The sequence below is a fragment of the Heloderma suspectum genome, chromosome 9 (assembly GCF_057233095.1).
Source record: "Heloderma suspectum isolate Gila_16-S chromosome 9, 16-S_ref, whole genome shotgun sequence".
NCBI lineage: Eukaryota > Metazoa > Chordata > Lepidosauria > Squamata > Helodermatidae > Heloderma > Heloderma suspectum.
The window spans coordinates 30,839,025-30,864,637 of NC_139466.1; the positions used below are offsets into that span (position 1 = coordinate 30,839,025).

At 45.2% G+C, this 25,613-nt stretch overlaps 1 protein-coding gene and 1 pseudogene across 1 annotated transcript in view; one reads left to right on the plus strand and one right to left on the minus strand.

The window, feature by feature from the left end:
* The window catches only part of BRWD3 (bromodomain and WD repeat domain containing 3), a 70,874-nt gene that overhangs the window by 29,085 nt on the left and 16,176 nt on the right, over positions 1-25,613 (plus strand). The window contains exons 15-29 of the mRNA XM_084814039.1: positions 4,511-4,645; positions 5,940-6,068; positions 7,757-7,982; positions 8,899-9,066; positions 9,195-9,378; positions 11,948-12,041; positions 14,162-14,311; positions 18,423-18,499; positions 19,784-19,961; positions 20,064-20,180; positions 20,872-20,979; positions 23,346-23,470; positions 24,021-24,103; positions 24,377-24,488; positions 25,480-25,541. Coding sequence (XP_084670165.1) covers positions 4,511-4,645; positions 5,940-6,068; positions 7,757-7,982; positions 8,899-9,066; positions 9,195-9,378; positions 11,948-12,041; positions 14,162-14,311; positions 18,423-18,499; positions 19,784-19,961; positions 20,064-20,180; positions 20,872-20,979; positions 23,346-23,470; positions 24,021-24,103; positions 24,377-24,488; positions 25,480-25,541 — 1,948 coding nt within the window. The remainder of the gene's footprint in view (positions 1-4,510; positions 4,646-5,939; positions 6,069-7,756; positions 7,983-8,898; positions 9,067-9,194; positions 9,379-11,947; positions 12,042-14,161; positions 14,312-18,422; positions 18,500-19,783; positions 19,962-20,063; positions 20,181-20,871; positions 20,980-23,345; positions 23,471-24,020; positions 24,104-24,376; positions 24,489-25,479; positions 25,542-25,613) is intronic.
* LOC146338566 (hydroxymethylglutaryl-CoA lyase, mitochondrial pseudogene) lies at positions 2,919-4,391 on the minus strand (annotated as a pseudogene).

The window sequence follows — 25,613 nt, forward strand, 5'->3', positions numbered from 1 at the left end:
CTAAGTACCCCCTAAAAAAATCCAGAGGGGTAGTTGTGTTAGTCCGTTGCAGCAAAATCAACATTTTTTTTAGTCTTTAAGGTGCCACAAGAGTCTTCATTGTTTTCCCCTAAAAAAGTGTTCACCTATGTAAGCAAGACAACGATTCATTTGAGTAAACCAAAAGATTCTGTATCACAAGCATCTTAAAAGCTTTTGGACTTGGGGGACTTTAACATACACACTGAGGCTGCCTTGTCTGGAGTGGCTTAAGATTTCATGACCTCCATGGCAAGCATGGCCCTATCTCAAATTATATCTGGTCCCATTCATGTGGCAGGACACACTTTGGACTTGGTCTTCTGTACTGGATCAGGGGGAAATGGGTGGGGGAGCCATTAATGACTCTGTTGTTATGGAGAGTTCAGTACTTGATTCAATTTGATTTTGTGATCACGAGTAAATTCTGCAGTGGTGTGGGATCAGTTGTGCTGTTCTGACCTTGGAAACAGATGAATCCAGATGGTTTTCTCAGGTCTCTTGGGGTGTGTTTTGCCAGTAGTCCTCCTAAGGTCCTAGTCTCTGCCTGGATAGGAAGATTTCTCAAGCTGTTGATACGATCACTCCAAAGTGTCCTCAACCCAGTCTTAGAGTCTGAAGGGAATGTGTTTGGTTTCTTCCCTGCTTACTTCTAAGTAGGCTTTAAAGACCATTTTATTTCAGTCTGCTTTTTACTGAAGTAATGGGGTGGATTTTAATGTAATTTCTCCCTGCTTTTAATGGCAACATGTTTTTTATTGCTCTTATTGAGATTGTTTTATGTTGCTGCTTTTATTATTATTATTAATATAATAAAATTATATTTTATTATTATTTTTATTAAATGTTTTTACATATTGATTTTAAATGTTTACTGTTACTAACTGCAAGCTGCCATGGGAAAACTTTTATTTTGAAAGGCAGCATATACATTCTTAAATCTATTGTTTTGATTGATGGATTGGAATAATTATAAAGTGTACTTAATAATATAAATAGGAATTTCAAAAATCTAAAACATTTATAAAGTTGCATAGATATTTTAGTACACTAGGTCTTTTCAGATGCTGCTGGAGTCCAAAAAACATGCAAAAGTACTGAAAAGCTTGAATCCACTCTAGAAAGAGTATAGCTGTAACATTCATTTGACATGTTGAAAATGTAAGCATTCCAAATAACTCATAGGATCAGAATATCAAATCTTAGTCTGGTCCTAGCAAGAGCAAGAATTGGTTGGCTTACTCAACCCCAAAATCAGTCAGGCTGCTCAAGACATCAGTTTGAACACTTAGAAAACCTCCATGAGATTCTTGAGGGTTCAACTTGAACATTCGAACAGCCTGATGCTTCCCTGCCTACGAGTTCTCCCTCTTCCAGGAACAAAATCCTTTCCTTGGGGGGGGGGGGGGGGGCAGGACAGATAGCAGAGGGCAAGAAAGTGTGGCAAAATATTTGACAGCTCCAGGCAGCCCACGAGAGGGCCCTGCATATCCTCATCTGGGCTGTGCAGAGCTGTCAGTTGCAGCCAGTAGGCTTGCCAGCCCCACAGTCTCCAGCTGCAAATGTTGCGGAGGAGGCTTAAAGGGGGGCTGCCCCACCTTGAATCAGGGCAGCTCTAATTTGAGCAGGGGTGCTCCTGTTTGCATGCATTCCTCCCCCCCGATCTAAATAATTGTCCTGTCTCTAAACAGGAGGTCAATCTAGTTGACCCACATTGGGTATCCCTGATTCATGGGTAAACTTATCTAACAGTCACCAGCATTCATTGGCAGGGATATGTTTTCTGTGTTTTTATATCCCTGCTATGCTTTCTAAAGCTTTATATAGGCAGATTTGGAGCAACTGAATTTTTAATTAATGAGTTGAATGCTACAGCTCACACTTTCTTTCTAGAGTAGATTCACATCTTTAGGTACATCTGGTTGGAAATACTGGTGGCTTTCTGTATACTTGTGAAGCGTTTATGCGGCTTTATGAATATTCTAGACTTTTGTCCTGCTTATATCACTGAATATTTAATCATTTTGTTGCATAAAGAATCTTGGTTTACTCAAATTGGTCACTGGCTTCGGTTCTCAGTGAGGTGGCAAACCTGTATCTGAGCTGTATTATGTAAGATTGACTGCAGGTGGAAAGAACAAAACCATAAGAAGAGCCCTGCTGGATCAGACCAAGGGTCCACCTAGGCCAGCATTCTACTCTGTTCACACAGTGGCCAACCTGCTGCCCACAGGAAACCCACAAGCAGGACATGAGTGCAGCAGCACCCTCCTGCCCATGTTCCCCAGCAACTGGTGTACATAGGCATACTGCCTCTGATACCGGAAGTAGCATATAGCCATCAGGACCAGTAGCCATTCTCCCTGACACTTACTTTTCTCTGTGTTTGGATTTTTTTTTATATGTATGTAGGCATACTCTGTTGATAGTATATTTAATTGGTTCATTTTTTGCAAGTAGGGAACCTTATGATAAGTGTGGTGGACAGAAGGCAAAAACGATTGCATTCTCTAGTTACTCATGGGTGGTATCCTCATGTGTTGAGTGAGAGGGGCATCTAGGAGCCTCCTACGGAGCCTTGTTTCCACAACTGCGAAGTGGCTTATGAGGCGTATGTGGGGGGGGGGAGCAAGACAGGGACACCCCAAAAGTAATTGCACAGTCAAATACTATTCCCAGGAAATACTTTGATCCTTAGAGGGAAGCTGCAACCAGTAGAGAATCAGAGTTCTTTTCAGAGATGTCCAAGGTATCCACGAGGTGCAAATCTAGTGCTCTAGACTACTCAGTAGAAGTTTACATGATAAAATTGGGTTGTCTCATCTTCCCATCACCTAGTCCTGAGGTTACCGGGGAGTGTTTAAACAGAAGTAGGGAAGTGAGCACAAACATGGCAGGTGTCAGATTGCCGCGGCAGCATTTGCTTTTAACCAGCCCTGTAAAGGCACCAATCCACTCCGTTTGCAAGAGGCTGGTGCCATTTTCAAACTGGTCCTCTTGCTCAGCACCTTGCAGATAAACAGGCCTGCTTTGAGGATCTTTGGTAGGTCTACACCAGCGTGAATTCGAAGACCGTGGAGCATGTACACCGTGTCTCCTGTTGCTACTTACCCAGATGCTCCTTGTGCATAGGCCAACTACGGAGGAATCAGCCACACCCACACCCATCTGAAGTGCTATGAGTTTGTTGGCAAAACCCTGCCCTTAAGAATTGTGTCAGTGAACGTCACGAGCTCCAGCGTCAACCTTTTTCGTGACTGCGGAAAGCATCTCCTTCATGTTGACTGGGGGGTCTCAACACCAATGATACCACCAAGAGAAAACTCCCAGCATCCCAATGTATACGTTTTCTTTAATACTTCTGCTACTTTTGAGGGAGTGATCTTCCCTCTAAAGGGGCAGCCAAGTGATGTGTATTCGGATGGGGATGCTAGCTTCTTTCAAATCTCTGCAGACTTGCCCCTATGGAACAGTTGATTACCTTCTTCGTGAAAAGCTCGGATGCTGCCCCAAAGATTGACACCCCCTTGACTCCTGCTGCCATTGCTGCTCGAAAGCCTTTGAGGTTGGGAGTCAGAAGAGGATAGCTGATACCAGCCTTGGTTGCCAGCATGGTCAGCCCTTTGAGGAATCCATTCGGGAGAACAAAGCTGATAGCTTCTGTGACTGAAAGACATGTTTCCAGTAGCATCGTAATTAAGCTGATTTCCATCTGGGTGGGGAAAATTGTCTCTTGATTCTGCAATCCATCCCTTGGGCTGACCTTAACTATTTCCACATTTTATTTATTTATTTATTGCATTTATACCCCGCCTTTCTCCCTCTCGCAAGGAACCCAAGGCGGCTTACATTATCCTCCTCCTCACCGTTGTATCCTCACAACAACAACCCTGTGAGGTAGGTTGGGCTGAGAGTCTGTGACTGGCCCAAAGTCACCCAGTGAGCTTCCATGGCCAAGTGGGGACTAGAACCCGGATCTCCCGGCTCCCAGTCCGTCACTCTCACCACTACACTACACTGGCTCTCCACATGCTTTGGAAGTGTACCAGCCGCTGTTGCCATCAGCAGCAAGAGAGCCTATTTCACTGCCACCATTTTGGCCCTGCGGCAACCCAGCAGAGAGCCCAACTGGAGGTGGATCATGTGATCTGGAGGCCGTTATCCTTCCATATGCCCTCCCCTTGCTGCTCATGGCATGGGTGTAATAGAGGAAAGCCATGCAAGCTGCCTTGAGGAAGGTGGGATAAAATGCAGCTTTCTGTGTTGGGACCTTTTTTATTTGTGAAGGAATATTCTATCATGTGTGCCCTTGCTTGCAATCTGAAATGGTACAGTGCATATAGCAGTTAACTACCTCTATGAGAATAAGGCATTGGCCATCTGTGTGTGTGAAAGAGTGGCGGGATGGGAGGTGGGGTAGAGAATGCAGCGTGAAGCTCACCTGTGGCAGTTACTAGTTTTTGAAATATTACTCTCTTTGCTTTTGTTGCAGGGCCATGATGATGAAGTGTTTGTTTTGGAAGCTCATCCATTTGACCAAAGGATCATGCTTTCTGCAGGCCATGATGGGAACATTTTCATTTGGGACCTTGAGAAAGGAACAAAAATTCGCAATTACTTCAACATGGTGAGGCATAGCATGGGATATGACCATATACAAGCAGGCTCTGTGACAGTGGTGAGCTCTGTTGCGAATCTCCAACTCACCTTGTTTAGGGCAAGTTGCACATGCCCTAAATGAACAGACAAAAGGCATGTTAGATTATACTGTAGCATTTGTTTGCTGTGGCTTCTTAAGAGAGTGTGTGTGTCTAGCACTGCTGTTTCCCATCCTGGTAATAAAGGATTTATTCTTACTACGTGTGTCAGTGTCAAGGGATCCTTGGAGGCCTCTCTCAGTCTAATCCAGTAGCCAAGTCCAGCCACAGACAAATGGATTCTTTTCAAAGCTTTATTCTTCTTTTACAACTTACAACTCTACAGGTAGCAACTAGATCTGAGCAGCAGAGTACCTATGCCCTACGTTGGAACAGTTGGTCCCCGTTTGAAAGGGAATTACTGGCAGACCCCTGAACTTAAGGACTAGGGAGAGTCCCTCCCCTTTTCCCTTGGATCCTCTGGGTGCAGCCGTTGTTGGCGCGCCAACCGGATACTACGCCTCCTTTCTGCGCCCTCCATTTGGTGCTGCTCTCTGCGTCGGTGTTGCGTGTCCATCAAGTCTGCTTCCCACGCTCTGTCACTCCCAGGACTGCTATCTAAGCTAGGAATGCTGGTGGGAGGAATCTCCGTCAGCTGTTGGCCCTGGGAAAGAGGAGCGCGCTCCTCTCCCAGGAGCGACTGCTCTTCCTCAGAATCAGAACTACTCTGGGATTCTATGGGCTCAGTGTCCACCCTGACAGTCAGCTTTAAAAAGCTGGGACTGTTAGCAAGGATCATGCCATGGTAGAAGCAGTGAGGCAAGTGGGTAGACAGATAGTGTGTCAGACTAGGATCAGGGAGAAAAACCCCTCCCTCAGCCATGAAGTTTTGGGTAGTCACTCTCTCTCCACCTAGGATTCACCTAGGATTGTTCTTACAGAAAATGGAGCAAAATGATGCACGCTGCGTTGAGGAAGGATGGGGTAAAAACAACAAGTCCAAATCCAGCCAGAGACTCTTGAGGCCTCAGGCAATTCATTTTAACTGCTTTCACAGTAAACTGCTGCAGTTGACTTAATTTGCGTATACATACACACACACACACAGAGTGTTTATGTAGATATCTGAAGCACCATGTCAGCAAACCAAGCATGTTCAGTAACCTATAATTTCAGGAAATGGCAAACCAGGATAAATTAAAGCTTTATGTAGGAGTTTATCCAGAAAAATAAGCAATTTCAACTGAATGTGTTGTGTGGTGTGTGTGTGCTTTTTTAAAACAGATTGAGGGCCAAGGCCATGGTGCCGTGTTTGATTGCAAATTCTCCCCAGATGGTCAGCATTTTGCCTGTACTGATTCTCATGGACACCTCCTACTGTTTGGCTTCGGGTGCAACAAATATTATGAAAAGGTAGGTCGGCAGAGTCTTAAAGCTTCCTTGAGCAGTGTTTGCATCAGGAATATGTTTACTGTGGGCGTGATCCAGCCAAAACCAAGCCATTTTAAATCCTGTTAATCAGTGGGGAAGTTTAAACATGTGCTTAAGAGAGCAATCCTATGGGGATAGACCTCCACCTCCAAACTCGGAGGCGACCACCTATCCAATGCAGGGCGGGCGGAGCACGGAGGGGATCTTCTCCTCGTGATCCAGCCGCCCTGCATTCGTGGCTAGATGGCCAATTTTGGCTGTCTAGCTGTGGAACTTCCAAGTGGGGGAGTGGACAATGCATAGGAAGCATCACAGCAGCACTTCCACACTCCCCGCCCCTGGGAATCCCCCTTTTGCCCTGCTCTGTGATGCACATCCTGCGCCACCTATGAGGTGGCAGGGGAGGGGGTGGGGAGGTGGTTTTCCAGGAACTGAACAATCCTATAGCTATCTAACCTCTGTCTAGCAGTCATAGGATTGCACTCTCTTGAAGCCGTTGTGACTTCACGTGCTTAGCTTTGTATCTGGATGATGTCCACTGTATATTTTTACTTTTGCAGTATGTCTGATAAGAGTTAGAGCAGCCTTCCCATGGCAATGGGCCTTCTGGCTGGGGAAAATAGGAGTTGGAGTCCTCACCTGTAGGGCACTAGGTTGGGGAAGTGAAGTTAGATAGCTATTTGAGCTGAAACCACTTACTCTAGAGTAATCCCACTCAACTGGTTTGAAGACGGATAACCTGGTAATATCTGGAGGAACTAAGTCCTCAATAAAGGAACTACTAAGGCGGAGTGGAGAATAAGGTTATCTCGAAAAGATTAAGATAACGAGAGAAGAAAAATGTATGTACGTATGGTTGTTCCAGTTCAGCAAACGCTGTATGAATTTGTGTGCACATAGCTTAGCTTTGCACTTCCTTTTTAAAAACAGTTTCCTTGTACCACACAAGCAGCTGCTTCTACAAACATTGTAATAAAGTTACAATAACAACCAGTTAGAAAGCAAGTTTTAGTTAAGGCAGGTTTTCCTGGGCAGCATATTCCACAGGGTAGGGGCACTACTATACGTACTAGTGCTCTGTCCTCTAGCAGACGTACTTACCTTTGTGGAGGGAATTTTGAGCAGGGGCTTCCTGAAGGATCTTAAAGTATGTACAGACATATTAGGAAGAGAGGCACTACTAAAAGGCTCTATAGGTCAAAACCAGCACCTTGAGTAGGAGTTGGAAGCAAACAGGAAGCTGATGCAGTGAAAAATCAGTCGTAAAAATCCATTTGTTAAATTTCCTTTGTCGAGGAGTTGACCAGATGTCTGCCTACTTAGGACCTCATTTCACTCCTGTGGCTCCCGAAATTTTATCAGGCACTGTCCCCATGTTTCAAAGCTCCTATTTGCAGCCATAAGGGCAAGAAGTATGTTTCCTTTTAAAAAAAAAAATGAATGCCACATTGAAAAGGCACTGAATTCTATGCTGTTGTATAGAATATATGCAGGTTTGCTTAAGCCTACTCCTCTGAAATGGTTTGAATATTCTGATGAGTTCAAGGGGAAACTTCCGGTTTCGCAGATAATCGCTGGCCCCCAAAAAGAGAATTAACGTCAATCTGTAAGGTGTGTTGTGTAACCATTTCTATATTGGTACTGATTTTCTAAGTTTGTGTCTCATGTAGATTCCAGATCAGATGTTCTTCCACACAGATTATCGCCCCCTGATCCGTGATGCTAATAACTATGTGCTAGATGAACAAACTCAACAGGCCCCACATCTCATGCCTCCCCCCTTCTTGGTAGATGTGGATGGAAATCCTCACCCCACAAGATACCAACGACTGGTGCCAGGGCGAGAAAACTGTAAAGATGAGCAGCTCATTCCTCAACTGGGATATGTGGCAAATGGTACATGATCTCTAATAGAGGTGAAGTAAATGGGATGGGGGTGGCAGGTAGAGCGTTGCCTATTAAGAATGTTCTTGCACAGTTTTCGTTTAGATTTTCTAAATATGAAAACACTATTCCCAGCTAACTGATAGCTGCTTCATTAAGCAATGAAGCAAAGCTCCCTTTGTGTCACAAAGTGGGAAGGAGGAGAAATCTTAGTAATTCAGCTGGTCTCCTGGGATATGTGTGACAATACTTTTAGGGACAAATCCAGGGCGGGAGCTGTGTTAGTCTGTTCCAGCAAACACACACACAATACCCAGCAGTGTCTGGTGGGACATAAAATTCTAGCACATTCATTGTGGCATATCTTTTGAGGGGTAGGTTCATTTCACCAGGTGTTTTAAGTAGTGGCTTCTTCCTCCATACATTTATATACAGCAAGAAGAAGGTGTGGGGGTTTATCAGAGTGAGGCCAAAAGGCCAAGCAATGCAAGGGAGAATTGGATCACATTACTATATAGAGCACAAATGAGATCCAGTCAAAAGTATAAAAGATTCAGTCAGACCAAGTATGACCCATTCCCAAACTATGAGTTGTCAAAGCAAAATAAAGGTGTACAGAAACACCTAGAGTGACAATTATTTTCAGTAGTGAGTGAGCCACTCCTTCCTTTAATAGGACCTATTGGCAGTCTTTTGAGTTACGCAGATCTCTTCCTCAGCCTCTGTGTTAAAAATATGAATATATAGTTCAATTGAAGGGGTCTCCATTGCTTAATAAGGTCTTGGTATCCAGCCCAAGGCTCCTGATGGTTGCACAGTAATCTCATCCTGCTAAAGGACCTTTCCTGGCAGACCTGTGGGAATTGCTGCAACATGGTATTGCTGTTACATCTCAGATTTCTCACTTGTTACTTTTGATCTTGCAAAGGCGATGGTGAGGTTGTGGAGCAAGTGATTGGTCAGCAAACCAATGACCAAGAAGAGAGCATCCTTGATGGCATTATTAGGGAGCTGCAGCGAGAGCAAGATCTGAGAAGACTTAATGAAGGTGAAGCTCTTCCAAACCCTCCACAAAACAGATTACAGTCTGTTAACAGTAAGAGACATCTCCTGTCATTCTTCTAGAAAAACATAGAAAGCCACAAATTTTATCAGTGTTATTTTGGTGCAACAAACATGATGAAAAGTTTGATTCGTCTTGTGCCATTCTTTTTTTTTTTGTAGCTTTGAGAAGTCCAAGTTTAGATATAGCTTCCCCGCCAAACGTTGGGCTCAGACGGAGTGGTCAGATTGAAGGTGTCCGGCAAATGCATCACAATGCCCCCAGAAGTCAAATGGCCACGGAAAGAGATCTCATGGCATGGAGTCGGAGAGTGGTAGTGAATGAGCTGCATCCTGGGATTAGCAGGTAAAAGGAAGTTGTAGGCCATACATCATGAGCTGGGACCCATTTAAAATGATCCTTTGAGGGCCAGTCCTATGACTTCTGCCCTCGATGCTCATAAGCCTCCAAACTCGGAGGCTTACAAGTGTCCAGTGCAGAGTGGAAGGTACAGCAGAGGCGACTGTCACCTCTGCCATTCCTCCTGCTCTGCATTTTTGCCACCTGGGGGTTTTGCCTGTCTGGCTTGGGCATTCCAGAGGGAAGGAGGCTGGAGAGGCCTCGGGATAGCTCTTATCCCAGCCTCTCTGGTCTCCTCCCCACCCTCCAGAATGCCCCCTTTACCCCCTCTCTGAAGGGGGTGGGTGGAGCATGGAGTCCCAGACTTAGGATCCAGGAATCCAAAGTATCCTATCCCCCCCCCCCCCAAATGCTGTCTAGGGGCATAGGATTGCTCCCTGAATTTCTTTATGCATATGAGCGCTGTGATTTGTTTAGACTCAAATGTAAAATAATCCCAGTAAAACATCTCATCCAGCTGTATGCAAGAATCACTCTGCAGCATGCACACGCATGCACACACACCCACATACCCCTGTGACCCACCCAGGTCTTTGTCTGGAAAACTTTCTCAAAGTGACAGGTTCCCTTATGGCAGAAATGCCTTGATGAAATGCTGCAACCCAGGGATCAGCCTTATGCTGCTTTTCTCACAACCTATAAACCTGTGTTTATTTGTTTATTTATTATTAATACTTATATACTGCTTAATATAATGAAATCCTTAAGCGGTTCATATATCACAATACTAAAATCACAGCTTACAATACACTATTAAGAACACAGTTTAGAATACATTATTAAGAATGGTTTCAGGAACAATAACAATAAAAGCAATACAAAAGCAGTAACATGGAGCAGCAGCATGATTAATTATGATCAGTGATGCACCAGAGACAGCCTGCTTAGAAAAGAGTGTTTTCACAGGGGCATTTAAAGCATACCATGTTTTCAGTCTCCCAAAATGAATGGGGTAGGGTGTTCCAGAGGCTGGGCACCACTACTGAGAAGGCCAGCTTCTGGGATGTTACATGGTGTGGTGTAGTGGCTAGAGTGCTGGACTGGGAGTCGGGAGATCCGGGTTCTCGTCCCCACTGGGCCACGGAAGCTCACTGGGTGACTTTGGGCCAGTCACAGACTCTCATCCCAACCTACCTCACAGGTTTGTTGTTGTGAAGATAAAATGGAAGAAGGAGGAGGATTATGTATGCTGCCTTGAGTTCCTTGGAGGAAAAAAGGCAGGAAATAACTAACTAACATTCTGTTGGTTGTGGAATGACCAGCAGGGTCTCCTCTGAAAATTTTAAAGATCCCAGAGTATATAGAGGGGCAGGAGGTCTGCTAGGTATCCCGGTCCATAGTGCTTTGTATGTCATCAGCATAAGCTTGACCATGGCTCAGTAGCTGAGAGGCAGCCAGTGCACTTCTTTTAACTCAAGTGTAATGTGAACATGGATAGGTGCCTCGCTGAGCACCTTACCCACTGCATTCAGCACTAGTTGCAGCTTCCGAACCAAGTGCAAGGGCAGCCCCACGTAGAGAACATTACAGTAATCTAGTGTGAGCTTACCAGTGCATGAGCCACAGTGGCTAGGATACCCCTCTCCAGGAACACATGCTGTTGGCACACCAACCAGTGTTGGTAATGGACACTCCGTGCTGTTGTGGTCACCTAGGCCTCCGGTGACAGAGAGGGATCCAGGAGCACCTCCAAATGGGGCTTACTCCCAGGAAAGTGTGCATAAGATTGCCACTTTAGCTACCTATTCTGAAGTTTTCTGTTCTTTAAGTACCAAATGAAAGCACAAATGATCAAGTTCTCTGCCTAGTAATTTGTTCTGGGTATTAGGCTTTCTCACCCAAAACAGTTTCTCCATTCAGTTCAGTGATGGCAGCTTCCTAGGCATCAAAAGTTGCATTTACTATGTTCACCATGGCAAGCATGACACACCCTTTGGCAATCGTGATGAGCGACAAGGCTTTCAGTCGCTGCTCGACGCCTGGGCTCTGAGCCTCATTGCTGAGCATTGATTGAAACATGCACTCGCCCAGCTCCTTTTTCCCATGGGGGAGAGAGGTCGGGAGAGGAAACCTCCTTCAATCACTGTTAAAGGTGGGGGCTCAGGTCCCTTTTGCCAAGCAGCAGTGGAAGTAAGCATCCTCCTCACTTGGCTCTCCAGCAGAAAAGGTTAGTGGTAATGACTTTGCTGTTAGGTGGAAGCGTTTGCCTCGCACCAACTGGAAGGGGCGGGGAGAACATGGTGATCACAATTTTTGCTTGGCTAGCAAGGCCAGGCAAACCTTGTGGACCGCCACATATGCAAATCTGAACCCTCAGGTAAAATGCATGTTTACATACATGCAGGAGGTCTGTGAGCACATCAGATCATGTGTGGAATTCAAGGTGAGGGTATATTAATAAATGGGTAAAATTCCTAGCCGCCCCCCGCCCCGGCCATTGAAAGCAAGCATGGTGAGAATCTAAGGCAAGCATGTTTAAAGGTTTATAACCTGAGTTTATTCTTTTTTACTTAAGAGTTCAGGAAGAATGCCGAGCTGCTAAAGGTGACTTAGAAATTCATCTGTATACTCTTGAAAAGAAGAGGAAGCCTTCCCACATTTTGCAACGGGTGAGAAATGTGTTCAGACATGCTGTGGGTTGCATGTGCAAGAGCTAGTTAACCAGGAAGAGAAGCAGGATCTCAATGTATGGATGAAAGAGTGCTATTGGGAAGAAGGGTTTAGATTTCTTAGGCACTGGGGAAGTCTTTGGGACAAGCCAAGCCTGTACAGAAGAGAGAGTTCCACTTGAACTCTAGTGGAACCAGATTGCTGGCACATAACATAGCAAAGGTCACAGAGTAGCTTTTAAATGGAGATCTGGGGGTGGGAGGGGGGGTGGCAGGGAACTGGAAAGTATCCTATTTGGGACAGCACATCCCTTAGGGAGATTAATGTGTTTCAGGTGCTCAAAGTGGACAGAGAAAAGGATATTTTCTGTGTTGGGAATTAAAAATTAAACAGCTGGTATCATCATGGCCTTCTATCAATCTGTGGTGCAGTTGCATTTGGAATACTGTGTACCATTTTGCTTGCCACCATCTCAGAAAAACATGATATTGTAGAGCTAGAAAAAAAGCAGAAAAGGTCAACCAAAACAGAAAAGGTCAACCGAAACAATCAACAGGTTGAAGCACCTTTCCTGTGGTGGAAAGGCGAAAGCATTTGAAGTGTAGAAAAAAGACAAAGGAGGTGGGAGAGCAGCCTTCACCAACCTGGTACCATCCAGATGTTTCAGATTTCAACTCCCAGCATTCCAGACCTTTGGCCATACATGCTAAGGATGATAGGAGTTGAAATCCAAAACATCTGGAGAGCACCAGGTTCGGGAAGGCTGTGATAGAGGTTTATGAAATTGCATGATGTGGAGAAACTGGATAGAGGCTGGTGGGATGGTGGTGTCTCTCTCTCTCTCTCTCTCTCTCTCTCTCGTGATTCTAGAACTGGGGACTGATCTAGCTGTAGATTCAGGATGGACAAACAGAAGTACTCCTTCAAAGACACATAGCTTCTGCAATTAACTTCCCCAAGTACTGTTGGCCTAGGGTTTTGTTGGCTTTTAAAAGGGGATTAGGCAGATTTGTACATGATAGCTGAATGGAACCATGGTAGGGACAAACAGTGGAGGTGGGCCTATTTGTGGGCTCTTGGAACCAATTTTTTTTTAGTTCATTTAAAACACTGAGATGCTGCCCTCCAGTTTGTCAACTTTCTGGGTGGCTGCTTCCACAGTCATAAAACAGTATACAGATAAAAACAGAATAACAACCTATAAAAGCAGACTTCTTAATTAAAGAAAAGTTGCCCAGCATTCTTTAAACTCATTTGTTTATTCTTTTTTTTGGTTGTGGATTAAAAAAAAAAGTTTAAAGAGCACTATACTTAACTAGTTTATAGGTAGGGGGGTGTGTGTGTGTGTGTGAGTGAGTGAGTGAGAGAGAGAGAGAGAGAGAGAGAGAATAGCTGCAAATACTTAATGAGGATTGAAAACTGGAGAAAATGAAACAGTCTGACATGGACTAGATGTTTCAAATACCGCAAGCAAGGTTTTGAACTCAATTTCTTCATCAGATAGAGGACGTTTTTGGATATAACACTAAACCACAGTTTAGCATTATATGCATGTCAGCTGCCCAGAGATGTTGCGAACTGCCCAGAGAGCTTTGGCTATTGGATGGTATAGCATGTAATAATATGATATAATATAATGAATGAACCAACACAATCCGTGTGCTCACTCTTCTCCATTTCTGGTGCAGCTATGAGAAGGAGATCGGAAACACCTGTTTCCACTGTTAGACTAATCAGAGTCCCTCTTTACATGTAAAGTCAGGGAAATTGTGGTTTGTTTAAACTATGTTCAAATAAGCCAGAATCAAATTGGTATATGATCCTGGTTTATTCTCAGACTGCAGCTTAAATTAATCAGAGTTCCCAAAATTCAGACATAACAAGGCACGCTAATTAATTTAAAAGTGGAAGTAGATGCTTCTGGTCTCCCCCTTGCAGTCAATTTAGAGGAGAGGGGGAACACATGAGCCTGAATCTCATGCATGTAACTCTCAAACCAGTCAATAGATATCCATCTGCGTTACCCCATAGATTTGATTAACCTTGAAATACTTGATGCTGCAAAGTTTTCCCTGAAATTTCATTGTCTGTCCGCTTTTCTTCCCTGGTATTGTGAAAGAGTGACTATCAACCTGGCAGTGGGCGATCTTTACGAAGAAACCAGCGCAAGCGGCAACATGCTTACCAAACGCGTTCCACCATTGAACATCATTCCCAAGGTGCAAGGAGAAGTTCACATACCCAGGAAGACTCTGAAAGCTCCTCTGAGGTCAGGCATCTGAAGTTTTCTTTTCTTTTCTTGCAGTATCATCTCTGTTTGAGGCTAGGATTGTCCTTTTGTTCTCCAAACAATTAAAATGTTTTGAATTATTTAAACCGTAAGTTAGGGAGGAATGTATTACAATAAAAAAGCAGTGCAATTTTATTTTTAGAGCACAATCCATTACCAGATGTATCTAATACGATGATAACTTTGGTGCTGTGCCATAGCAGAAATAAGGCCTGGAAAGAGTTCAAGACTTAACTTCAGTCAGACATTTTAGGACAGGCCCTGATCTGTGGACTGATGTTGTAGAACAAGAAAAACTACTACCACCTATTTAGGTCGCCCATGTAAATCGTTATGGTTGGGTTGGGGCCTAGCATAGCATAGTGGCTAACAGTGCAGTCCTATGCATGTCTACTCAGAAGTATGTGCCGCCGAGTTCAGTGAGACTTCCCCATAGGATTAAAGCCTAAGGGAGCAATCCTTTGCCCACAGACGGGGGCGGGGGGGGGGCAGATAGGATAGGTCAGTTTCCTGGCTCTGAGGTGAGCACCAGGGCTCTGACCTCAGAGCCAGGAAACCACACTCCCAGCCCTCTTCCCTTTGTAGCTGGTGTGGATAGAACCACTCCAGCTATCTCTCCATGCTCAGAAAACAGAGTGCAGAGACAGAGAAAGGTGGGGGGGGGGTGGGATCCAGGGGCAGGGAGGAGAGGAGACCCGGCCAGGTATGATACAATGTATGCTATGGCCATCCCAGCCTCCTTCCTTCCACCTCCGAGGTGTTGCTGGTAGACCGGAGAAATCGCCTGCCTAGCAGAAATGCAGGATGGCTGGAGCGCTGAGGCGACCATCTCCTGCTCTGTCTTCCTGTTCTGCATTGGATAGTCGGCGGACTCTGAATTTGGAGGCTGCCGGCAATCCGCATGAGAAAGAGTGCGCCTTTAGGGTCTGAGCCTCACACTGGGGAATCTCTGGTTCAAATCTCACCTCTGCCTTGGACTCACTAGGTGGCTTTAGGTAAGACACTCTCAGCCTTACTCAGAGAATATGTGGGACAAGAATACCTTGCAGGAATGTTTCAAGGATTACAGCCAGATAATATATGTGATGCGCTTTGAACACTTGCAAGCACTATACAGATGTGGTGGTGATGGTGCTTGTGATTCAACGTATCTCCCCTTAGCGTTGTTTTAGTCCAGTCTTCCCCAGTCTGGTACCCTCCAGATGTGTTGGACTCCACAAATGAGAGCTGAAGTCCAAGATATCTGGAGGGCACCAGGTTAGGAAAGGCTATTTTAGAGTTACCTGTGCAGGATATCTTTAAATAAGAACATCAGAAGAGCCATGCTGGATCAGACCAAGGGTCCATCTAGTCCAGCATTCTGCTCACACAGTGGCCAACCAGCTGTTGACCAGGAACCCACAAGCAGGGCAACAGCACCCTCCCACCCATGTTCCCCAGCAACTGGTGTACATAGGCTCACTGTCTCTGGTACTGGAGGTAGCACATAGCCATCAGGACTAGTAGCCATTGATAGCCTTTTCCTCCAGGAATTTGTCCAATCCCCTTTTAAAGCCATCCAAATTGGTGCCCATCACTACATCCCGTGGCAGCGAATACCGTAGTTTAACTATGTGCTGTGTGAAGAAGTACTCCTTTTATCTGTCCTAAATATCCCACCAATCAGCTTCATGGGATGACCCCTTTGGGTTCTAGTGTTATGAGAGAGGGAGAAAAATGTCTTCCCATCCACTTTCTCCACACCATGCATAATTTTGTACACCTCTATCATGTATCCCTATACCCTTCTTTTTTCCAAGCTAAACAAGCCCAGCTCTCATAGGGGAGATTTATTTATTTATTTATTTATTTATTAAATTTATTAATCGCCCATCTGGCTGGTCACCCAGCCACTCTGGGCGATGTACAACACACCATAAAACAATTTAAAACAATAAAATTCTACCATAATTTTTTTTTAAATACCCTAACCCACCCCAAATGCCTGCCTGAACAACCACGTTTTTAATGCACGACGGAAGCTCATTAAAGAGGGGGCATGACGGAGTTCCCTAGGGAGGGAGTTCCACAGAGTGGGGGCCACCACAGAAAAGGCCTCTCTCTCGTCCCCACCAGTCTAGCTGTCCTGGCTGATGGGACAGAGAGAAGGCCATCCGAGGCTGATCTTGTTAAACGGCCTGTCTGGTGTTGCTGGAGGCGCTCCTTAAGATAGGCTGGGCCGGAACCATATAGGGTTTTAAAGGTCAAAACCAACACCTTGAATTTGGCCCAGAAAACAACTGGTAACCAGTGCAACTCCTTCAGCACTGGAGTGATGTGATCTCGCTGGTGGCTGCCTTTAATCAGGCGAGCCGCCGCGTTCTGTACCAGCTGCAGCTTCCGAACCGTCTTCAAGGGTAACCCCACGTAGAGCGCATTACAGTAGTCTAAACGAGAGGAGACCAGGGCATGTACTACCGATGGGAGCAGATGGTCGGGAAGGTAGGGGCGCAGCCGCCATATCAGATGGAGTTGCTACAGCGCTGTCCGGCTCACAGCTGACACCTGAGCCTCCATGGACAGCTGGGAGTCCAAAATGACCCCCAGGCTGCGGACCTGGTCTTTCAAGGGTAGCCGTACCCCATTCAACACCAGGTCAACATCCCCCATTCAACACCAGGTCAACATCCCCCAGCCTCCTCTTGTCTCCCACCAAAAGTACCTCGGTCTTGTCAGGGTTCAGCTTCAGCTTATTCCTCCCCATCCAGCCACTCACCGTCTCCAGACATTTGGACAGGGATTCTACGGCCAACCTTGGTGAAGATTTGAATGAGAGGTAGAGCTGCGTGTCATCCACATACTGATGACACTGCACCCCAAACCTCCTGATGATAGCCCCCGGCGGCTTCACATAGATGTTAAATAGCATCGGGGAGAGGATGGAACCCTGTGGCACCCCACAAGTAAGTGGCCACAGGTCCGAAACCTCCTCTCCCAGTGCTACCCTCTGGTACCTGCCGGAGAGGAAGGACTGGAACCACCGCAATACGGTGTCCCCAATGCCCAACAAAATCCCACCCAACAAAATAAACAAACAAAACAATTAAAATCCCCTTAAAAATGCCAGGCAGGAGTCCACAGGGAAGACCTGGTGGCGGTGGCAGCAGCAGGCCCAGCAGCAGCAAGCACGCCTCTTCCCCGGTGGTGGTGGTGGTGGTGGCGGCTTCTCCTGCAGGCCCTGGCTCTCCCAGGCCACCTCAGCCAGCCAGCTTATGTAGCCCCTCCAGGGAGGGGCAGGTGGAGCCGCACAGCTGGCTCGGTACGTGGGGGCCTGGTCCTGCAGGGACTAGCGGTCCGCCAGGCAGAAGTCCACAGGGAAGGCCTGGTGGTGGTGGCAGCGGCGGTTGGAGATGCTCCAATCCCTTGATTATTTTAGTTGCCCTTCTCTGCACTTTCTCCAGCTCCACGTTATCTTTTTTTAGGTGTGGTGACCAGAACTCCAAGTGTGCCTGCACCATGGATTTGCACCATGGATTTGTATAGTATGATTGATATTGGCGGTTTTATTCTCAATTCCTTTTCTAATTATGCCTAACATGGAGTTTGCCTTTTTTTACAGTGGCCGCACACTGGGTTGACTTCTTCATTGAGCTGTCCACCACAACCCCAAGATCTCTTAAAACAGCAATGCTGTTTGCTTGCTGATAATATGTTCTCAGTTCTGGATATGGAACTCAGATAGTTTTGGAGTGCTCTAAGAACAGCTTAGATTTTACAGGAGGATGTTTTCATCCTCCTTTGCACCTCCTCCCTGCACATGTAATGTCTGGAGCAACTCCCAAAGCTTCCCTTAATGGTTGGTTTCTGACTTTACAGTTTGGGATGGGAGGCAGACATGAGTGCTCTTTGCTGTACTCCTTTGAGTTTGTAGTTATTGACAATGTCCTTTTGACCAGCATACCTAGAAGTGTGGCACTTAATGATTTTCGAAGGAGACGTACGATGTGAAGCGAGAACCTTCTTTATGCTAAGTTTAAAAGTGGTGAGTGTAGTGATGGAGCAAATGGACAATGCTTGCTCTTTTTCTCTCCCCCTGCCCCCCTTAACTCAGGAAGATGACACAGCTGGCACAAGTGATGCATCTGTGGATGACAATGTGGCTGCGTGGCAAAGTGAAAGCAGCTCCAGGTAGTTTTGCTGTGCTCTGTTAAAGGGGAACATTTCAGACTTTAAAAATAAGCATGCTGCTTCATGAACTACAATGCTATTGAATATACGGAGGATGCATTGTGCACTGGGATAGAGAACTAGGATTTGGGATAACTGGAAATGGTGTGAATACATCTGTTTTGAGCTTGAAGTACACAAACTTGTGAGAGGTAACGCTTGCCCTCATGTGCCTCTTGCCCCTCACTGAGTGCTGTTTCCTCTCATTAGTCTCACCTTTCTTTCCGCAGAGCTGGCATGAATTCCAGGGGTTGTGGCGGCACTTTTTACAGCCTCTGCAGTCATGGGAATTGGTGTGGGTCGAATCTGTCTTCACCTGGCTTAGACATTGTTCCAGTTCGCACATAATGGCAAGTCCTGGGTTGTTTAACCCAGGAATTGCCGTGGCCGAGTGGAAGTGAGCAAATGCACTGTCTCCTGTGCTCTTGTTGCTTCTTCTTTCAACCAAAACCCAAGGAGTTCTGGGGATGTGTACCACTTCTGGATTCCAGCAACAACCTATGGATGCGGCATTCGTAGGTTGTTTCTGTGATATCCAGACCTGGGCACTTGGGGTTGTTCGTGGGTTAAACAACCCCAAGTTAACCTCATGGTTTTTAACTCAACAATAAACCATGGGTTCGCCACCGGGTTGTTTAGCCCCTAAAGTGGTCCAAGTTTGCACAGCACGCTGCACAACCTACGAAGGAGCCAATCGTGGCTTGTGCAGTAAAGCGGAAGAGGTGGGGACACTGCAGGCACTGCATCTACTCATGCATGACAACCCATCAGTTTTTAAACCAATGGGTTGTTGTTACATGCGAACCAGGTCACTGTTTCCACAAAAGTTCTCAGGGGAAAAAACAAAATGGTGCATTCCCCTGTTCCAGAATTCTTCCAGTTTTTTTCTGGGCCTTTACTTCTCTACTCATATGAATATATAGGGTTAGATGGGGCTGCTTTTATATAGGTAACACTGAAATGTACCTCAATAGATCTCATGTTTGAATGGAATAATTGCTATGAAGCTCAAATAAAACAAGTTTGTTTTCAGATGGTTTTATGACTGAAATGACACATTGGAATTTCTTGCAGTGTATTTCTTAGTTTTGATATGGATTTAACATGAATAAACATGTGCTTGAACAAGTTCCTTAGAATAGGCCTTTTTTTTGCCAGCAAACTCTAGACTTCTCTTTGTAACTTTTAAAATGTGTTCCCCCCTTGTATGTTGTTTCTCAGTACTTTATTATGTGACATTTTCAGTGATTCATCCAGTGAATATTCCGATTGGACTGCAGATGCTGGGATAAATCTCCAGCCTCCAAAAAGACAAACAAGACAAACGACTCGTAAAATTTGTAGCAGCTCTGAAGATGAGAATGAAAAAGATACGAAAGGACAGGAAGAAAAGCACAAGAAACCCAAACAGACACGAAAAAAGGTTAGCAAGCTTTTTAAGACAGTGGTTGTTTTCTTTTGGGCATGTAAATTAGCTTTTTACTCATGCTGCTTGTGTTTAAACTCTGAACTTTTCTGTTTTAAGAAACCTGGTGGAATGCTTTCAATGGATGGTGAACCCACGGAGGAATGGTTTGCTCCCCACTGGATATTGGATACCATCCCACGGCGCTCCCCCTTTGTCCCACAAATGGGGGATGAGGTAGCTATTCATGTATTTAGTTGCATGGGCCACCCTGTCCCCCAAAAGGATTTGCAAACATATTTACAAAACTGTATAATGAAACAAAGATAAAAAGATATTTCAGATGTGCTGGTACAGACTTCTCACAGGAGTGTACCATCTCAGAATGCATTTTAGGGGAATCGGCCTGTGCCAGCCAAGTCCTTTCACTCTGTGGCAACAACGTGCACTGCACGAAGCTGGGGACTCTGGGAGGAGGCTGAGTCCTTTCATGCAGCACCTGAAGTCAGCACAGAGAAAGACAAAATGGGCAGGGGAGGAGCAGGGCGATGACTGCCATCTGGCTTGTGGAGGCCCAGTTATGCAGGGCAATTCAGCACCCACCCAAAAATGGTTTGGCACCCCGCGCTAGTAGAAGGAGCAAAGCAGGAGCAAATGAGCTATGTGCATAGTAAGCCAAGGTTTGCCAGCAATCCTGGCTTACTGTTTATGTGGCACGCACCAGTGATGCTCTTTCTGGAACTCACAAGAGCACTATTTTAAAAAGGCAGATTGAAAGCTCTGGGCATTTATTTTTCAGAATTTGATGTTTTAAACATTTTAAAGATAAGTTGCTCTCAGAAGCTAGTTTTAATGTATGAATCACATTGTCATTAACCTTCCTTCCTTCCTTCCTTCCTTCCTTCCTTCCTTCCTTCCTTCCTTCTAGATAATCTATTTCAGGCAAGGTCATGAAGCTTATGTGCGTGCAGTTAGGAAGGCCAAAATTTACAGTGTTAACATGCAAAAGCAACCATGGAATAAAATGGAACTCAGGGTAAGTGGAGCTTCAGAGGGTTTTAAAAATCTTTTATTGCCAATTATAATAGGAAGCTGACTTATAGTGACCCAGACCATTGGTCCATCTACTCTGGTACACACTGACTGGCAGCAGCTCTCTGTCGGGGTGGACACTGAGCCCATAGAATCCCAGAGTAGTTCTGATTCTGAGGAAGAGTGCGCTCATCCTTCCCAGGGCCAACAGCTGGCAGAGATTCCTCCCACCGGCATTCCTGGCATAGATAGCAGTCCCGGGAGTGAGAGAGTGCGGGAAGCAGACTTGCTGGACGTGCGACGCCGACGCAGGGAGCGGCGCCAAATGGAGAGCGCGGAACGGAGGCGTAGTGCCTGGTTGGCATGCAAACAACGGTTGTGCCGAGAGGATCCAAGGGAAAAGGGGAGGGACTCTCCCTATGTCAGGGTGGACACTAAGCCCATAGAATCGCAGAGTAGTTCTGATTCTGAGGAAGAGCAGCCACTCCTGGGAGAGGAGCGCGCTCATCCTTTCCAGGGCCAACAGCTGGCAGGGATTCCTCCCACTGGCATTCCTGGTATAGATAGCAGTCCCGGGAGTGAGAGAATGCAGGAAGCAGACTTGGTGGATGCGCGACGCCAACGCAGGGAGCGGTGCCAAATGGAGGGCGCGGAAAGGAGGCGTAGTGCCTGGTTGGCGCGCAAACAATGGTTGCGCTCAGAGGATCCAAGGGAAAAGGGGAGGGACTCTCCCTAGCCCTTAAGTTCAGGGTCTGCCAGTGATTCTCCTTCAAACGCGGACCAACTGTTCCCACTTAGGGCATAGGTACTCTGCTGCTCATAGCTAGTTGCTAACAGTAGAGTCGTTAAGTTGTAAAAGAGGAATAAAGCTTTGAAAAGAATCCCTTTGTCTGTGTCTGGACTTGGCTACTGGATTAGACTGAGAGAGGCCGCCAAGGAGCCCTTGACACTCTCCAGTCTGTGGAGGAGTCTTTCCAGCCATACTTGGAGATGTAGGGTATTGAACCTGGGACCTTCTTTATGCAAAGCATACGCTCTACCACTGATCTATAGCCCTGTCCATGATAGAAGAGTTCAAGGCAGGATCATCACATCCAAAAACTCATTATCTGATAAGCTGCCATGGGGCGGATTATAATGTGCCAAGCAGAGGGCAAACTGAGCCAAAGGTGTATCTGTCAAGAAGTGTACCTGTAATGCCAGGGGTGCAAAATTTGATTTGTGGGCCACTGTCTGTTTTATATTGCTTAGTCGGCAGCATCAGAAACTACATTAATATTCTCCCCTACATTCGTATTCTCAGTCATTTTTCTTGCTGTCTTTTGCAAAGTAACAGTAGAGGGAATGAGCATGTGAGGGTGAATGGATAGGTATACATGAATTATTACTATAAATATATTTGTGAGAATGTGGACATTAATGGATATCCGAGATAAAGCAGAATGAAAGAGTGCACTTTTTTGTTGCTATTAATTGGGTAGCATTTATTACATTGCTATCCAGCCCTTCCTCCAAGGGAACAGGGCCAGTGGCTTGAATCAATCTCTAGGAGGGTACTCTTTATTATATTGTATTTACACAAGCTGTAGTGATAGACACCAATTTGGATGGCTTTAAAAGGGGTGTAGACAAATTCCTGGAGGAGCAGGCTATCAATGGCTACAAGTCCTGATGGCCATATGCTACCTCCTGTATCAGAGGCAGTATGCCTTATGTACACCAGTTGCTGGGGAACATGGGTGGGAGGGTGCTGTTGCACTCATGTCTGCTTGTGGGTTTTCCTTGGCCAGCTGGTTGGCCACTGTGTTAACAGAATTCTGTCTTAGGTGGACCCTTGGTCTGATCCAGCACTGCCTTTTTATGCTCTTATTGTATTCTCTTGTAAACCACTTCAGGGTTTGTGCCAATGAGAAGTGGTACATAAATGTTGCTTATAAATAATACATGGGCAAGGTCAGCAGTTGAGAGACTCCTTAGGGCCACGTGTGGAATCAGGGTGGAGTGAGGGCATTAGCGAAGCATTTTAAGTGCCCAGTCGTTTACATGCATCCTATGAGTGGCATGGACTGTGTTTGTGAATTGCTGTTGGGTAGACAAATGTCTCTTCTGTTCTTCTCGGTGCATTTGAACAACTGAAAAGCATTTCTGCATCTGACCTGATATGGCCCATCCATTCTGTTTTTGACTCTGTGTTCTGATTTGACTCTGGTTTGAAGAGTGAAGCATCCATGACGTAGACTATTGTGCTGCCTGGAATAAGGGGAGCGAGAGGTTATTTGTACTTTGTATTTATTCACTGAAGGGGTATGCTTCAGGTAAAACACACATGCAACTCTAAGCTTTTGACCTCTACTGCTGTTTGACAAACAGGAACAAGAATTTGTGAAGATTGTGGGAATTAAGTACGAAGTTGGACCACCTACGCTTTGCTGCTTGAAGCTTGCCTTTCTTGATCCCATCTCAGGCAAAATGACTGGTGAATCATTTTCCATAAAGTAAGTGGCTAACAGGCCTAGCTAAGTTTCATGCTTATTCGCATCTTCCCCCGGTTCCTGAGCCTGCCTCCGTAATCATGTTTAAGAAAAGAAGTATGTGATATGACATCCATCACATTTAGCATTTTCCTGCCCCCTACAGCAGCAGCCAGTGAATTGGAGCCGGGGGCAGGGATCATGATGAGGTCATGCCTTTCTTTTTGTGAATATTTTGGGGACGATGTGATGAGGAGGGTGGCAGAAGCCCCCTTCCTCCCTGTAACATTAGCTTGAAGCTAAAGAAATGGGGAGGAGAAAGTCAAAAGCCACCCCCCTGTAACAGTAGTTCCTGTCTCCAAATTGAAGTTTCATATAGCTTATCTTGGAGTGCGGTGTATAATGGTAGCTGCCATTTTTTCTTAGAAAGGTGGGGTATAAATCAAATATATAAATAAGTACTCACTAATCCTATAATGAACACTGAAGAATAATCTCAATGGCTTAAATATGTTCATAGGTGGCCTGTGCCTTTAGTTGCACTACCTCCCTCTGAAGGCTTTCTGTTTCACAGGTACCATGATATGCCAGATGTTATTGATTTCCTTGTGCTGCATCAGTTTTACAATGAAGCCAAAGAAAGGAACTGGCAGATTGGTAAGTATAGGTTTGTCATTCAGTAGCTCCCTAATATATAAACATATGTTGCTTTTAGGATTGTTTAGAATTTGATATTTTATCTGTATCGTGTGTTAATTTTTTATGTGTCTGTGTGTGTTTTTAAACAGAAAAGTGGGTTAAATACATAAAATTTAATGTGCACACCAGTGAGAGTTTGTGCAGAAAAGAATGGATTCTAGTCGGCAGGGGGGCGGGGTTCTACGAGCATGTGCACATATCACTTGGCTCACTCCAACTTTTCTCTTGCAGGGGATAGATTTCGCAGCATAATAGATGATGCATGGTGGTTTGGAACTGTAGAAAGTCAACAGCCATTCCAGTCTGAATATCCTGATAGTTCCTTTCAGTGCTACAGTGTTCAGTAAGGATGACTATAAGCAGGAATTTGTCAATTTTTGTGCATTTAAAAAAAGTCTGATGCAAGAAAACTTGAATTCTACAACTGTATCTCTTCTGAAAATTAAGCAATCATTGCTATTGATTGATTGATGCGATTATTTAGCTCATCCCTCTCCCAGTCTCCCAGACGTTGGCCCTCCCCTTCCCTCCCATCCTGGGCTGTCTTCACTTCATGGTGCATTAACAGGATCATTGAGAATTACTTACATTTGGATAAATACGACTTTTTACAACACGATTGCTACTTGTAAACCTGTTGCAAAGTCTTTTCTGGAGCGATTGTAGTTCAGTGAGCAGGGCATGTTCTCCAAATGCAGAAGTTTCCAGGTTCAGTCTTTTGGCATCTTCAGTTAAAAGGCTCAGGTAGTATGTGAAGGGAAAGACCCTTCCCTACCTGAGTCCCTGGAAAGCCACTTTCAGACAGGGTAGACAATATTCATCTAGATCTATATTGCATTTCTTTCCTAATTTTGTAAGCTGCTTTGGGAGATTTCTTACTCTGAAAGATGGAGTATAAATACATTAAGCTGAATGAAAAGAAATAGTTAAATGAAAAGAAATAGTACTGAGCATTTATATAGCACTTTACAGTATTCAGTGTGCTTCATATATCTCATTTCCATCATCCTTGCAGTGGCCCTGTAAAGTAGGCCAGCATTATGCTCATAATGAAAATGGGCCAGGGATGCTGAGGATGAGAGAAATTGGTGCCACTGGGATCTTTCCTTGCAAAGCGAATGGCAGCTTTGGGGAGGCATCCTGACAGTGGCAGGAGTAAAAGAGTTAAACTCTCACCCTTCATGGCCCCAAGGCCGCTCAGACTTTCCCTCTGCTGCTATGCACATTACAGATAACCTGCATGTTCACATAGTTACATTTGGCCCTGAGCTACTGTTGTATATCAGATCTATGTTTTTTAAAGTATTTAAATAACTTTTTTTTCTTTTTTACAGCTGGGACAATAATGAAAGAGAAAAGATGAGCCCCTGGGACATGGAGCCGATTCCAGAAGGAAGTAAATAATGCTTCTCTATCCCCCACACTTCATTTGGGTGTCAGTTATTCATATTTAAGTTCATAACAGTGT